General features: G+C 38.7%; 1 protein-coding gene across 6 annotated transcripts in view; it reads right to left on the bottom strand.

Moving 5' to 3' along the window:
- Positions 1-13,899, bottom strand: part of LOC140717146 (immunoglobulin-like and fibronectin type III domain-containing protein 1) — an 85,110-nt gene that overhangs the window by 18,429 nt on the left and 52,782 nt on the right. For all 6 annotated transcript variants that reach the window (XR_012096461.1, XR_012096462.1, XM_073030412.1 and 3 more), the window contains 6 exons: positions 10,952-11,093; positions 9,841-10,140; positions 7,967-8,266; positions 7,705-7,878; positions 6,613-6,741; positions 3,303-3,605 (listed from right to left, as the gene is read on the bottom strand). Coding sequence is in view for 4 of the 6 variants with exons in the window: in XM_073030412.1 (XP_072886513.1) it covers positions 3,303-3,605; positions 6,613-6,741; positions 7,705-7,878; positions 7,967-8,266; positions 9,841-10,140; positions 10,952-11,093 (1,348 nt within the window). In the remaining 2 variants the exon portion in view is untranslated. The remainder of the gene's footprint in view (positions 1-3,302; positions 3,606-6,612; positions 6,742-7,704; positions 7,879-7,966; positions 8,267-9,840; positions 10,141-10,951; positions 11,094-13,899) is intronic.

Below are 13,899 nucleotides of genomic sequence, written 5' to 3' on the forward strand. Positions count from 1 at the left end.
GTTTTGGGAATGAACGGGTAAATGCATGAGGAACACTTGATGGCTTTAGGCCTGTACTCACTGGGGTTTAGAAGAATGAAGGGAGATATCATTGAAACCTTTCCAATATGTGCCTTACTAAGTTCTTGATTAGTCAGGCTATCAAAGGTTACAGTGAGAAAGTGGGAGAATGTGGTTGAGAGAGATAAGTCAGCCACGATGGAATAGTGAGGCAGAGTTGATGGGCCAAGTGGCCTAATTCTGCTCCTATGTCTTATGGTCTTATTTGGCCTATAACTGCAGAGTTTAATTGTCCCATTTATCTACACAATGGTCTCTGTATTTCAAAGTCTTCAATGGTTGGGGCATTTGGAGCTTTGAAAAATGATGGGAAGTAAACAGTATCTGGAAAATAAAAGCAGGGAAATAACAGACGTGAGGTGGAGACTAATGGGGACATAATGAACATACTGTAATCACATCGTGCAAAATAGAAGACAATAAGAGTCACTCAAAGACATTAAGCAGTTTCAGCAAAATATATACAGATTAGTAGAAACTTCTTATTTGCAGTATATTAACTGTATAAAAATATTAACAAGATGTTCATAGAATCATAGAAATCTACAGCACATTACAGGCCCTTCGGCCCACAATGTTGTGCCAACCATGTAACCTACTCTAGAAGCTGCCTAGAATTACCCTACTGTGTAGCCCTCGATTTTTCTAAGCTCCATGTACCTATTTAAGAGTCTTTTAAAAGACCCTATTGTATTCACCTCTACCGCTGTCGCTGGCAGTACATTCCACACACCCACCACTCCCTGTGTGTATAAATATAAAAAAACAACTTGTCTCTGACATCCCCCTTGTACCGACTTCCAAGAAACTTAAAACTATGCCCCCTCATGTTAGCCATTTCAGCCCTGGGAAGAAGCCTCTGGCTATCCACACGATCAATGCCTCTCATCATCTTGTGCACTTCTATCAAGTCACCTCTCAACCTCCATTGCTCCAGGGAGAAAAGGCCAAATTCACTCGAACTATTCTCATAAGGCATGCTCCCCAATCCAGGCAACATCCTTGTAAATCTCTCCTGCATTCTCTATAGTATTCACTCTTCATGTCCTTTATCTTTTCTAATGCTCTCCCTTGAAATAATGCCCTTAGTTAACCCTGAGACAAATGATGGGGAAGCTGTAAGAATTCTCCAGAAAGTAAGCCATCAGGAGATCCAGGATATCTTGGTTTTAATACACTTACAAAATCTCAACAGCCAAAACAAAGTGTTCACTAGGGTGATGTGATAGGACTGGAATTGGGTATTTCTAAAATGTCTTCAAACCATAAATGTTTTTAAACAGAAAAGAATTCTCACTTTCTTTCTCTCAACTTTCAAAGTTACATATTAATGTGCACATAAATTAGAAGTGGGTATTTTTAAAAGTAAGATTGTGCTCTACCATTTATTAAGATCATGTCTGCTCGGATTGTAATGTCAACTCTACATTCTACTTGACTCTCAGTGGCCTTTCAACCCTTGCCTGCTTACCAAGTATCTATCTACCCTTCTATCAGAATATTCAGTCTGCTTCCACCATCTTTAGAGGAAATGTTTCAAAGACTTGTAGTGTTCTGCAAATAAGCATTTTGCTCCATCTGAATTAATTATTAATATTTGTAGATTTTCAACACAAGAGGAAATGTTCTCTACACACCCACCCTGTCAAGACCTCTTACATTTTAACTAGGTCACCTCTTGTATGAAGTTTCCTTATTAGACAACAAACCTATTCTAGATACTATCTGAGTACGTTTTGGAAAGTTATACATTCATGCAGCACACCTAATCATGCATTTCAAATGGGCCAAACGATGATCGGCATGATGGAGCTGCTTTTGACTGGCAAATAAAACCAAACCCCCACACAACAGGTTCTGACTGTGGTCCTAGACACTATCTGTCATGCTTAGAGCTGGCCACAGGTGAATTCCTTGAGCTCCTGGAGTCTAGGGTTCTCTGCTGTTCATGCAAGGTGATCTTGTACCTTGGGGTGGTGTTGGTGCTGTTTTCAATCCTTTGGTTGGAGGTTTCAAACTGGGCTTTCATTGGCTGTGATCCTTTGCTGGCTGCTGAGGGGATTCTTCACTGCTGCCCACCACTCTAGCTTGCTGATAGGGTTAGTTATACCCCTGCTTAGATATTCAAGAAACTTCTCTTGGCTTGACCATTGGACACAAAGGTGGGAAGGTCACTGCTAGTCGGTTTAAAGGATATTGTGTTTGGGGAAGACTTTGAATGCAACCTTTCAAGTGATGCAGGAAATCTAGGTTTCTGTCTTTATTTTTTGTTCCTTGGACTGACACTTACGGTAACTGTTTAATCACTAATCGGTGGACTTGCATGTGCTCAGTGGCACCATTTCTTGCTGTAGAAATGCTAATGTGAGTTTCGATTGAATGTCTGACCCAAAAAGTCTTGTGGATTTGAGTTTCCCACCAGACTAAGGTCAGCTTGGGTAAACTGATGCCCAGCAACACATACAAAGTGCTGGAGGAACTCAGCAGGTCAGGCAGCATCTATGTTATTGGATTTTCAGTAGTAAACCTTAAACAAAATGCTTAAAGAAAATATGGTCCTAACTAATATAAAAGAGGTAAAAAAAACTTTCTGGAGATATACTGAATAATTAAAAGCAACCTTAAACTTGCTGTTTTTGGGACGTGTCATAGACGGTATTTTGAGAATGATTGCACAAGACCAAGTCCAAAGAGTTCTTACACTGATCATTCAGCTCTAAACAGCACAATAATAAATAGTCCCTTGTGTTTGGCATTCAAACAACAGACCTCCATCTATGATCTCACCTCCCTAGCTACGACTGTCATTATTTTCATTCAGGACATAGATTCAGGATAAGGAGTAGGCAATTCAGAGTGGGAACTTTTTTATCCAGAAAGTACCTGAAATATAATGCTGGAAAGGGTGGTAAAAGCAGAGTTGCTGACATCGTTGAAGAAGAGTTTAGATGATTACTTGAACATCCTAGGCCAAGTAATACAGATTAATACAGATGGGTGACCATGGTTGTCGAGGTCACGGTGGGCTGAGCAGTTTGTTTCCATGTTATCTGACTCTAGGACTCTAAGTAGTATTGTGCACATCAAGCATTCTTTCTAATTCTCAGCACTTTCATGGTTTAGTTTGCAAACAGAACAATCTCACTTGAAAAATTATTTTGTTGGTTTATATTCCAGCCAAAGAACCATTGTAGGTAATCTTTGCAGATAAATCAACAACCTTTAATCTGAAATACAATTACCTGGTGGTGGCATGGCAAGTACATAACTGTCTAATTCTACAGGCTCCCCCATTCCGCCATCGTTGACAGCTGTCACACGCAGGAAGTACGACCCCATTGGTTTTAAGTTCTTCACAGTGTATGAATTCAGTGCAATAGGAACGGGATTGCATCTGGTCCAAGCGGCACTTCCAGAAGATTTCATTTCGACAATGTAACCTTTTGCTTCTCCATTGTCCTGGTATGTTGGTGGAGTCCACGCCAGAGATATGGTTGAGTAGGTAGAGTCTATCATTCTGAGGTCTCCCACGGTCCCAGGTGGCCCTGAATGCAAAAGCAAGCATGAAGTGATCCAGGGTTATCTCTACGAGAGCTAACTCATACCCATTTAATGTGATGGTTGCTGCATATCTTATTAATCTTATTGAAGTTCAAAACAAAAGTAGTTAATTTCCCTCATTCTAGTTCCATTTTCTCTGTCCTCCCTCATTCTCAGCCTCTCTGTAACCCCCTGAAGTCTCTTTGTATTCTCTTCACAATGCATTCTGCCAAAGTATATTGCACAAAAGTCAAAAACAGCTGTAACTGTTGGAAAACTGAAATTAAAGCAGAAAAAGCTGGAAATAAATCAGACAACATCTGGGGAAAGAGAAGTAAAGTTAGTGTTTTTGGGTGAAGACCCATCATCAGAACTGAGGATGTAAGCAATCAAAGGGGTAGGGAGAAGTGGAAAAGAAAAGGGAATATCCTGGAATATTGAGTCCCTATCTGGTTGCCTCATTATAGGAAGGACGTGGAAGCTTTAGCGAGGGTGCAGAGGAGATTTATCAGGATGCTGCCTGGACTACAGAGCATGTCCTTTGAGGATGGGTTTAAAGAGCTAAGACTTTTCTCGCTGGAGTGAAGGAGGTAAGAGGTGACTTGATAGAGTTGTATAAGAAGATGAGAGGCATAAATCGAATGGATAGCCAGAGACCATTCCCCACGGCAGAAGTGGCTAATACAAGGGAGCATAGTTTAAGGCAATTGTACGAAAGTATAGGGTGATGTCAGAGTTTTACACAGAGTGGTGAGTGCATGGGATGCATTGCCAGGGGTGGTGGTAGAGGCAGACACATGAGGAGCATTAAAGAAACTGAGACACATTGATGATAGGGAATTGGAGGACTGTTTGGGAGGGGAAGGTTAGATTGATCTTAGAGTTGGCTAAAAGGACGGCACAACATTGTGGGCTGAAGGGCCTGTACTGTAGAGTTCTACATTCTTTTGTCACTGATGAGATGAGGCTAGGGTTGTTGAGGTGATTCTACTGCTGAGAGTGTTTTATAAATGTTAGATTATTGAGACAGAGCGAGGGGGAACAAATAAAAGACATGCTAAAACACTGAAATCTGGTCAGAACATAAAACCTGAAAGAAAGAGGAGAATGTTGGAAACTAGCAGTGGATCAGGTATTTTCTGTTGAGAGAAGAAAGCAGAATTAATATTACAAATGGGTAAGCTTACAGCAAATCTGGCCTATTTTGAAATAGAAAGGAGAAAGCAAGGTAATTGGAATTGTTTTATCCAGTATAAAGTTCTGTAAGATACACCGTATTCTGTTAGGACATGAGCTATGATTACTTTATCTTATCTAAGGCTTGGAGACGCAAGACACTGCAGATGCTAGAATCTGTAGCAACAAACAATTTGCCAGAGGAATTCAACAGGTTGAGCAGCATCTCTGGAGGAAAGGAATTGTCAATGTTTTGGGTTGAACACATGCATTGCAATCCTGATGAAGGATTTTGACCCAAAATATCAATGTTTCCTTACCCCACTATCTTCCAGTGCTGCTCAACAAAGTAATGTCTTTATCAGAATACATTTGGTACATAGGAGAAGACACGGACATTATTTGCTATCCTTAACAAGTTCTGTAGCAGGCTCCTCTGATCCCAATTATTTGCTCTTTATTAATCTCAATTTTGCTATTAAAGGGTCCAATTGAATGAAGACTTAATGTTTCCCAAGAAACATGAGGCGAGTCCTTTAATGTGACCCTTATGAGTCAACGTGAGTGGCAGAAGATTGATTCTGGTATTGAGACTTGATTCTTATTCTTGAATGATGAAAGAGAGAGAAAGAAAAGAGAGGAAGTAACTTTATCACAAAGAGATTTGAAGAATTACACCCTCTGTTTTGTAGATGTTAAAAATGTTCTAATTCTTGTTTTTTTAAAAAATGGCTTCCAATATACTCCATTGCAATTAAAGTATAAATAATGACAATTAAATAATTACAGATGAGGTAACATCGCCACTGCATCTGACATTCTGTGCATAATACAAGGACGCATTATGAACAAGAATTAATCAGACCAGTAGAAGATGCAAAGATTTTTTAAAATTATTTTAATCTTTACAACAGTGACATTTAAACCGGACTTTACTTGTTTGACCACCAACAAGACAATAGTCATACAGTTCTTGTCGCATGCAGCTGACTTTACTTTCTGTTCTTATATTATTAGTAACCAGAAGGATAGAGAAGTTCACTTGTTCGCGAGGTTAGTTCTGTGACCCAAGGAAGATGCCCTCAGCTCCAATGGGGCTTTGAGAAAAACAAATAGAGACTGAAAAAATCCATGCACACAAAACTTCACCAAGAACCTTTGACAGATGTCAAAGTCCTATTCCGAACCTCACATTTCTGGCAAGGTTGTGTAAGGTTTTCAATGTTTATGAAAATCTTTTACTTTCAAAAAACCTCTAAAAACTAATAAGAATGAAATGAACAATTGAATATTTCAAGAAGCATATTTAATTAATAAAACTAAAACTAGTGAAGCATTCTTAAATAATTTAAAAATATTAAACCAAACATAACTAATTAAATAGTAGAATTTACCTTATGCTTATCATTCTTCCCTGCTTATAATCCCCATGCAGATGGATTGGCTCACAGATCCAATGTAAGCTGTTGTACCATCTGACAGAAGCTTCCCTAATATAAGTGCTAGGGAAATTCCAACCCTATTATTGGACTTCATGCAGAGTCCAGAAGTGAAGCAAAATTAGACAATTATTAGATTTATAGCAGAAAGACAAGGAAATCTGCAGATACTGGAAATCCAAACAACGCACACAAAATGCTAGAGGAACTCAGTAGGACAGGCAGCATCTATGGGAAAAAAAAGCATCGACATTTTGGACCAGGACACTTCATCAACACTCATGAGATTTACAGAAGAGTTCAGCCATTAAATTCAGCCAATACAGGAGAAAAATCTATACCGTGTTTTCTCATTTGACTTTTCTCTCTTTAGGTAAAGTAATGTAGAAGGACTTACTTATGGGTTCCCGAGCAAACACAGCTTCAGTTTCACAGCTGGGTTCTCCCAAACCAGAAGAGTTCACTGCAATCACTCGGAATTCATATTTTAGCCCTTCAACAACATCAGTGACGGTCCACTTCTTTTCTGTGTAAAATAGTTTCAAAATGTTTTCAGAATCACAGCAACCTGAACAAACTTCCATGCCCAATGTTTCACTCAAGTAATAAGCAATATATCATTAAAATGATTGGTGGTTTTAATGATTAACTTTACAGATTCTAAGCATTCAGATGAATGTCCCTGATCTGTTTATACACCAGGAGCTTCTGTAAAAAGTGCAGTGTGAACATTGTGATTTGGATGTAGTGTACCAATCTTCATTGTGGTACCAAAAAGGGATTGTTAAATACAGAAATGACTATACACATGCACACCAAACTGATCTATACTACTGAATGCCTTATTTTTCATTCTGAATATAAATATCTCTTTGTATGTTGACAGTCAATTTTCTTCTGTTATCTTAAAACCATGCTAAAGTTGAAAGTCAAGGTACTAAGCAATCCTTTTTCCAAAGTATATTTTGTTCTAGCAAAATTATAAATGTGACTACTTTGCCTCAGCTAACATTCTTTTCAGAGTTAAGGATATTAACTATCATCCACTTATGGTGGTTGCCTGGCAGGTTGGCTAGATTATTTTAGAGCATTAAAATTCACTTCAACATTTAGCAAGATACCTGATTGTAGCTTATGATCATCACTAGTTTTTAAGTAAAATGATGACCTGTTATGTGAAATGAGTTGAAAATAAAGAAAACTGGTATGTCATGAAAATCTCAAATAAAAACCGAAAATGCTGGGAACACTCAGCTGATCAGGTGGCATACATGGAAAATGAGGCAAAATGCACATTTCACGTCAGCGACCTTTACCTTTCATTGGGAAGAGAAACTCAGTTTCTTCTTCCTCAGTGCCTGACCGGCTGAGTGTTTCCATAACTTTTTGTTTCTATGTGTGAAATTAGTTGTTAAATATTGACGTGGATGCACCATGCATCAAATTGTTGTTGATTTTTGAGTAATTCTGCAAATGGTTTAAATCTTACCTGTAATTGGATGGTCAGTGACAACACTCCATGTGTTGCTACCTTCCTTGCGCTTTTCAATGAGATAGCCAATTAATCCGGAACTTCCAATTTTTTTTGGAGGTGTCCATGACAATGTAATGGATTTGCTGTTTGCGTTCAGGATTTTTGGTGTTGCAACAGGTCCAGGAACATCTGAAAAATATATTTATCTCCAAATATTAATTTTTGGGGCCATCTTGATGCCTTGTATAATAATTCATTCAACCTTATAATAACCCACCTCTTCTACCAGCTGTGATTGTATCTGATAACAATGCCTCACTTACACCTTCAGAATTCACTGCCCAAACCTTGAATTTGTAATTCTTTCCAGGTTGCACTTTGGTAAAAGAAAATGTTGTTTCTGACGCATCCGTTTCACCAACTTTAGTCCACGTATTTTTTCCTACGAGTTGTCTTTCAATTATGTAGTTTGTAATGGGTTTCCCGCCATCATCTTTGGGTGGTTTCCATTTAAAGGAGATACAACTTTCAGAGCTTTCTAGAACCTCTATCGGCCCCTGAGGTGCTTGTGGCTTATCTGAAAAAGATCATCAATAAAACCTTTGACAAATTTCAAATCAAACTGAATATTACTTTTCCTGGCATAAAAGCTGACATGCTAATGGTGAGCAAACATGAGCAAATCTGCAGATGCTGGAAATTCAAGCAACACACACAAAATGCTGGTGGAACACAGCAGGCCAGGCAGCATCTATAGGGAGAAGCACTGTCGACGTTTCGGGCCAAGACATCCTGACGAAGGGTCTCGGCCCAAAACGTCGACAGTGCTTCTCCCTATAGATGCTGCCTGGCCTACTACGTTCCACCAGCATTTTGTGTGTGATGCTAATGGTGAAGGGCTTTAGGTGATATCAAGGAAAACTTGGTGATTTGTGAATATTTGTAAATTCAATTTTGTAGACTGTACATTGTGGCTGCACTTTAATAATGTTCTTTTTTACTCAACAGTCAAAAAATTAATACTAAAACACTTACTGAATCTCATGGGCTTTGATCATGGTATTTGTACCCTGTATTATTCAATTTTCAGATAACTCTATCATCCTCAGAACTTCGCTTTTTAATTATGCTTAAGACTCAAATCTAATGTGTACATTGTGCTAACTTTCATTTTCAGATGACTAAGAGATGTAATGAGTGATTCCTGCACTGAATGTGACGCATTAGTGTCTGAAATATACAGAAGTACACTGAAACTCAATAATAGTGACCTTCAGGCATTCTTACAATTATAATAAAAATAGATATCAAATGGAGGTGCAGTGGAGATTCACCAGGTTGATTCCAAACATGAGAGGGTTACACTATGAGGAGAGATTGAGTCTCTGGGACTGTACTTGCTGGAATTCAGAAGAATGAGAGGAGATCCTATAGAAACATTTAAAATTATGAAAGGGATAGCTAAGATAGAGGCAGGAAAGTTGTTTCCAGTGGTAGGTGAGACTAGAACTAGGGTACATAGCCTTCAGATTCGGGGGAGTAGATTTAGGATGGAGATGAGGAGGAACTGCTTTTCCCAGAGAGTGGTGAATCTGTGGAATTCTCTGCCCAGTGAAGCAGTGGAGGCTACCGTAGTAAATATGTTTAAGACAGGATTGGATAGATTTTTGCATAGTAGGGGAATTAAGGGTTATGGGGGAAAGGCAGATAGGTGGAGATGAGTCCATGGCCAGATCAGCCGTGATCTTACTGAATGGTGAAGCAGGCTCGATGGGCCAGATGGCCTACACCTGCTCCTATTTCTTATGTTCTTAAAACTTAGCAGGAAAAGCTTGGGATGCTGTTTCAGAAAACCATAGGCTCTCTCAGCATTCTCCACTCAGCTATGTGAAATGAAATCTAATTTTTTTTTCAGCCATGAGCAAAAGAGCCATTTAGTCTCCACTGCTGTCAGCCATTTATCAGCCAGGTGGACGACATAAAAACAACCTGGGGCAGCAAGCAAACGTGGGGGAAAATCAGCACACAACCTAAATATGAATTGAGGAACTCTCTAACCAGACAGGTTCTGAACTTAATACATATCTACCAGGTGATTGAAAATGAAGTGAAAAGTATTTCAAAAGGAACAAGAACAAAAGAATACATTACCAATAACACACAGGCTAATGTTGTTTGTACTTGCTGTACCACTTTCATTCTTCAGTTTAGCTGTTAAAGTTCCGCTGTCCTTTCTATTGCAGTTGGAGATTGACAATCTTGTAAAGTTTCCAGCATTGTCAATTTTGATCCTTTTGTCATTGAACAGTTCATCTCCATCCTTGTACCAAGACACCTTTATTGGTTGTTTTCCTTTGAATTGCACTTTCACTGTTGCAGTCTGACCAGCCTTAACTAGTATAGGTTTCTTTCCCAGTTGGTCAAGCATATCCTGATCAAATTCTGGTGGATCTGATATTAACCAGTAGGACAAATGATCATCAAGGACAAAAACTCACAATAAATCAGTAATTAGATATCAATAAATCAATTTCCTTGAATATTATGCATAGAAACATAGAAAACCTACAGCACAATACAGGCCCTTCGGCCCACAAAGCTATGCCAAACATGTCCTTACCTGAGAAATTACCTAGGGTTACCCATAGCCCTCTTATTTTCTGAGCTCCATATACCTGTCCAGGAGTCTCTTAAAAGACCCTATCATATCCACCTTTTGAATGTACTGCATGATTTTGATGAAATAGTTTTTTTTTGTTATCACTTACTTTGTGCAGATCTAGGAATATTACATGGAAATTATGTACAGTATACATAAATGAATGAGTTACAGGATGCTGTACAGATAATCTATGTTTTGTTCTTTCATTAGAACGCCAACATATCAGGGATTTACAGTTTTAAATATTTGATTAAAGTGCAGTTGTAACATACAGAGCAGCTTCAAAAAAAAAATCAAGCGGGTGAAATGTGCAAGTATTATGGAATGCAGTGTTGATCTACGAATTACACTACTAAGCAATCTGAATTGTGAGAAGATTCATAAAGCCTTCAGATGCAATATTTTGGTAGTTCTACAATTGTAGGTAAACTTGCAGAGAATTTTTTTTTTAAAGTTGTTGAAAAGATGTCCATTAACAGATCAGAGCATGGTCAGATTTTCCTTACTCCTGCTGTTGATCATCTTTATTGCTTTACATGCATTTAAATAGAATTCAGTATCAGAAAAGCTATGGCAAATTTCATAACTATTTTTAATTACCTTCAACAAATAGTGAAGCTTCTGTTCTTCCTCCATCAGCTTCAAATGTGTATATTCCAGAATCCTCCTCTTGGATATGACCAAAGGTCAATTTTTGTACTGCTCCTTCCTTCGTAATAACCTTTCCATTTCCAGAGGTAATCTATGAGCACACAAAACGTAGTATCAGTGGGGTCTATTGTGTTACTGCTCATGTAAAATAATAAATTGAGGCAGACAGATAAACAGAGCACTCTTTATTGAAGACAATAACTCTCAGCTGTAACTTGGGACATTATACCACAAGAAACATATCAGGTCATTCAAATAATGATTACTTAAAGATGCAAGAATAAATATGTTGATGCTTCTTCATTATAAATTGCTGTATTATGATGCACAAAGTTCTCCTGAACTTACTTCCAGTATAATGACTGAAATTGTCTTATGAAGAGAGCTTCATGCATCCACAATATCTTCCTCCTCAATATGACTATGACGTACTTACCAGCAAAAGCATGAAAATGATAAGACAGCTCCAAGTGCTTCAATTCTACCGTTCTTGTGATAGTTGCTAGTCTCATTGCTGGTGGATCAAAGTCTTGGAACTGTCTCCAGAGCAGTATTGTGAGAATTTAAGACAGCGCCATGGTAGTTTTTGACTCACCTGGGGTCAAAACTTCAAAAAAACTTTCAAAGAACTACCTAAACTTATCAGTAGTACCTTTGTCAAAGCTGAAGAAACAGTAAGTAGAATTTGGAGGAATGAAGTCCTGGAATCGGGCTAGAGATTGCAGACTGGTGATATCAGAGATCAGCATCAGTCAGTTCTGTAATTGTTAGTGAAATTTGGGAAGAGATGTTATATGACACTGTCTTGTAGACTGTGTCCTATTGGAATCTGCTGGTACATTTTCAAGAACCACTCTTGCAACATCTAATGAACTGAGATATACACTCAGTGGAACTTTATTAGATACATTTGTACACCTGCTCATTAACGCAAATATCTAATTAACCAACCAGCACCTCAATGCATTAAAGCCTGCAGACATGGTCAAAGGTTCCGTTGTTGTTCCGATCAAAAATCAGAATGGGTAGGAAATGTGATCTAAGTAATTTTGACCATGGAGTGATGGTTGATACCAAATAGGGTGGTTTGCATATCTCAGAAATGAGTATTTCTTGGGATTTTCACACACAATAGTCTTTACTTTACTTATTGTCACCAAACAATTGATACTAGTGCGTACAATCATCACAGCGATATTTGACTCTGTGCTTCGCTCTCCTTGAAGTACAAATCAAAGTAAATATAATAAAAATTTAAATTATAAATCATAATTAGAAAATAGAAAAAGGAAAGTAAAGTAGTGCAAGTCAGGTCCAGATATTTGAAAGGTACGGCCCAGATCCGGGTCAGGATCTGTTCAGCATTCTTATCACAGTGGAAAGAAGCTGTTCCCAAATCTGGCCGTACGATTCTTCAAGCTCCTGAACCTTCTCCCGGAGGGAAGAGGGACAAAAAGTGTGTTGGCTGGGTGGGTCATGTCCTTGATTATCCTGGCAGCACTGCTCCAACAGTGTGCGGTGTAAAGTGAGTCCAAGGATGGAAGATTGGTTTGTGTGATGTGCTGGGCTATGTTCACGACCTTCTGCAGCTACTTCCAGTCTTGGACAGGACAACTTCCATACCAGGTTGTGATGCACCCTAGAAAAATGCTTTCTATGGTGCATCTATAAAAATTAGTGAGGGTTTTAGGCGACAGGCCAAATTTCTTCAGCTTTCTCAGGAAGTAAAGGCACTGGTGGGCCTTCTTGGCAGTGGACTCTGCTTGGTTAGACCAAGTCAGGTCATTTGTGATATTCACAGCGAGGAACTTAAAGTTTTTGACCTGTTCCACCTGCGCACCGCCGATGTAGATGGGGTCGTGCGGTCCGCTACTCCTTCTGAAGTCAACAACTAATTCCTTCATTATGCTGACGTTGAGGGTTAGGTTATTGTCTTCGCACCATGCCACCAGGTTCTTAATTTTCTCTCTGTACTCAGACTCATCATTACCCAAGATACAGCCTACAGAGAATACTCTAGAGTTTACAGAGAGCGTGTGAAAAGCAAAACAACATCCAGTGAGTGGCAGCTCTGTATGTGAAAATTCATTGTTGATGAAGAGAGGTCAGGGTGGTTCAAACTGACAGGAAGATGACAATAACTCAAATAACCACGTGTTACAACAGTGATGTGCAGAAGAGCATTTCTGAATGCATATATCGAATCTTGAATTTGATGGGCTACTTCAGCAGAAGACCACAAACATAAATTCAATGGTCACTTTATTAACTACAGGAGGTATCTAATAAAGTGGCCACTGAGTGTAATCGCTGCAGCTCTTTCTGCAGATGTAATGGTGAGAAGATGTATGGAGGTCACAAGCATCCTTCATTGTTCTGTACTTTGGATGACAGCCCTAGTTGAATATTCCAGACAATGAAAGTGTCAAGGATGACAGAACTGGTATCCTACAAGCTAAGTAATGAAGAAAAACAAAGACCACGAAATTCACATTTTCCTTACATTAAATCAGCATTGGTTATCTCCATAACTTTGATCAAAAAGCTCTCAAAATGAAATATTTTAAGCAAATGATCCAGACCACTTTCATAACTCTACTCTGGTTCAGGAACAGTCAGTATTAGGACTCAAATGTTCCATGTGTTTTCTTCATGACCCTGAGCTCGGGAAGAAACCTTTACTGAACCACACCACAACAGATTTAATGTAATTTCATGTAATGGTGTAATAGGGTGGGGTGATCAGTCCCAAACTATTTGCGTATCCAGGAGATGTGGTAATAAGTGTATAAACACAACAAAGTAACTTAAGCCTAATTTATTATCACAAAATAGAAACCATAAGTAAACCACACAAAATACTGTGTAGCAAATCACGAAGAATTCCACAACAAATT

The sequence above is a fragment of the Hemitrygon akajei genome, chromosome 27 (assembly GCF_048418815.1).
Source record: "Hemitrygon akajei chromosome 27, sHemAka1.3, whole genome shotgun sequence".
NCBI lineage: Eukaryota > Metazoa > Chordata > Chondrichthyes > Myliobatiformes > Dasyatidae > Hemitrygon > Hemitrygon akajei.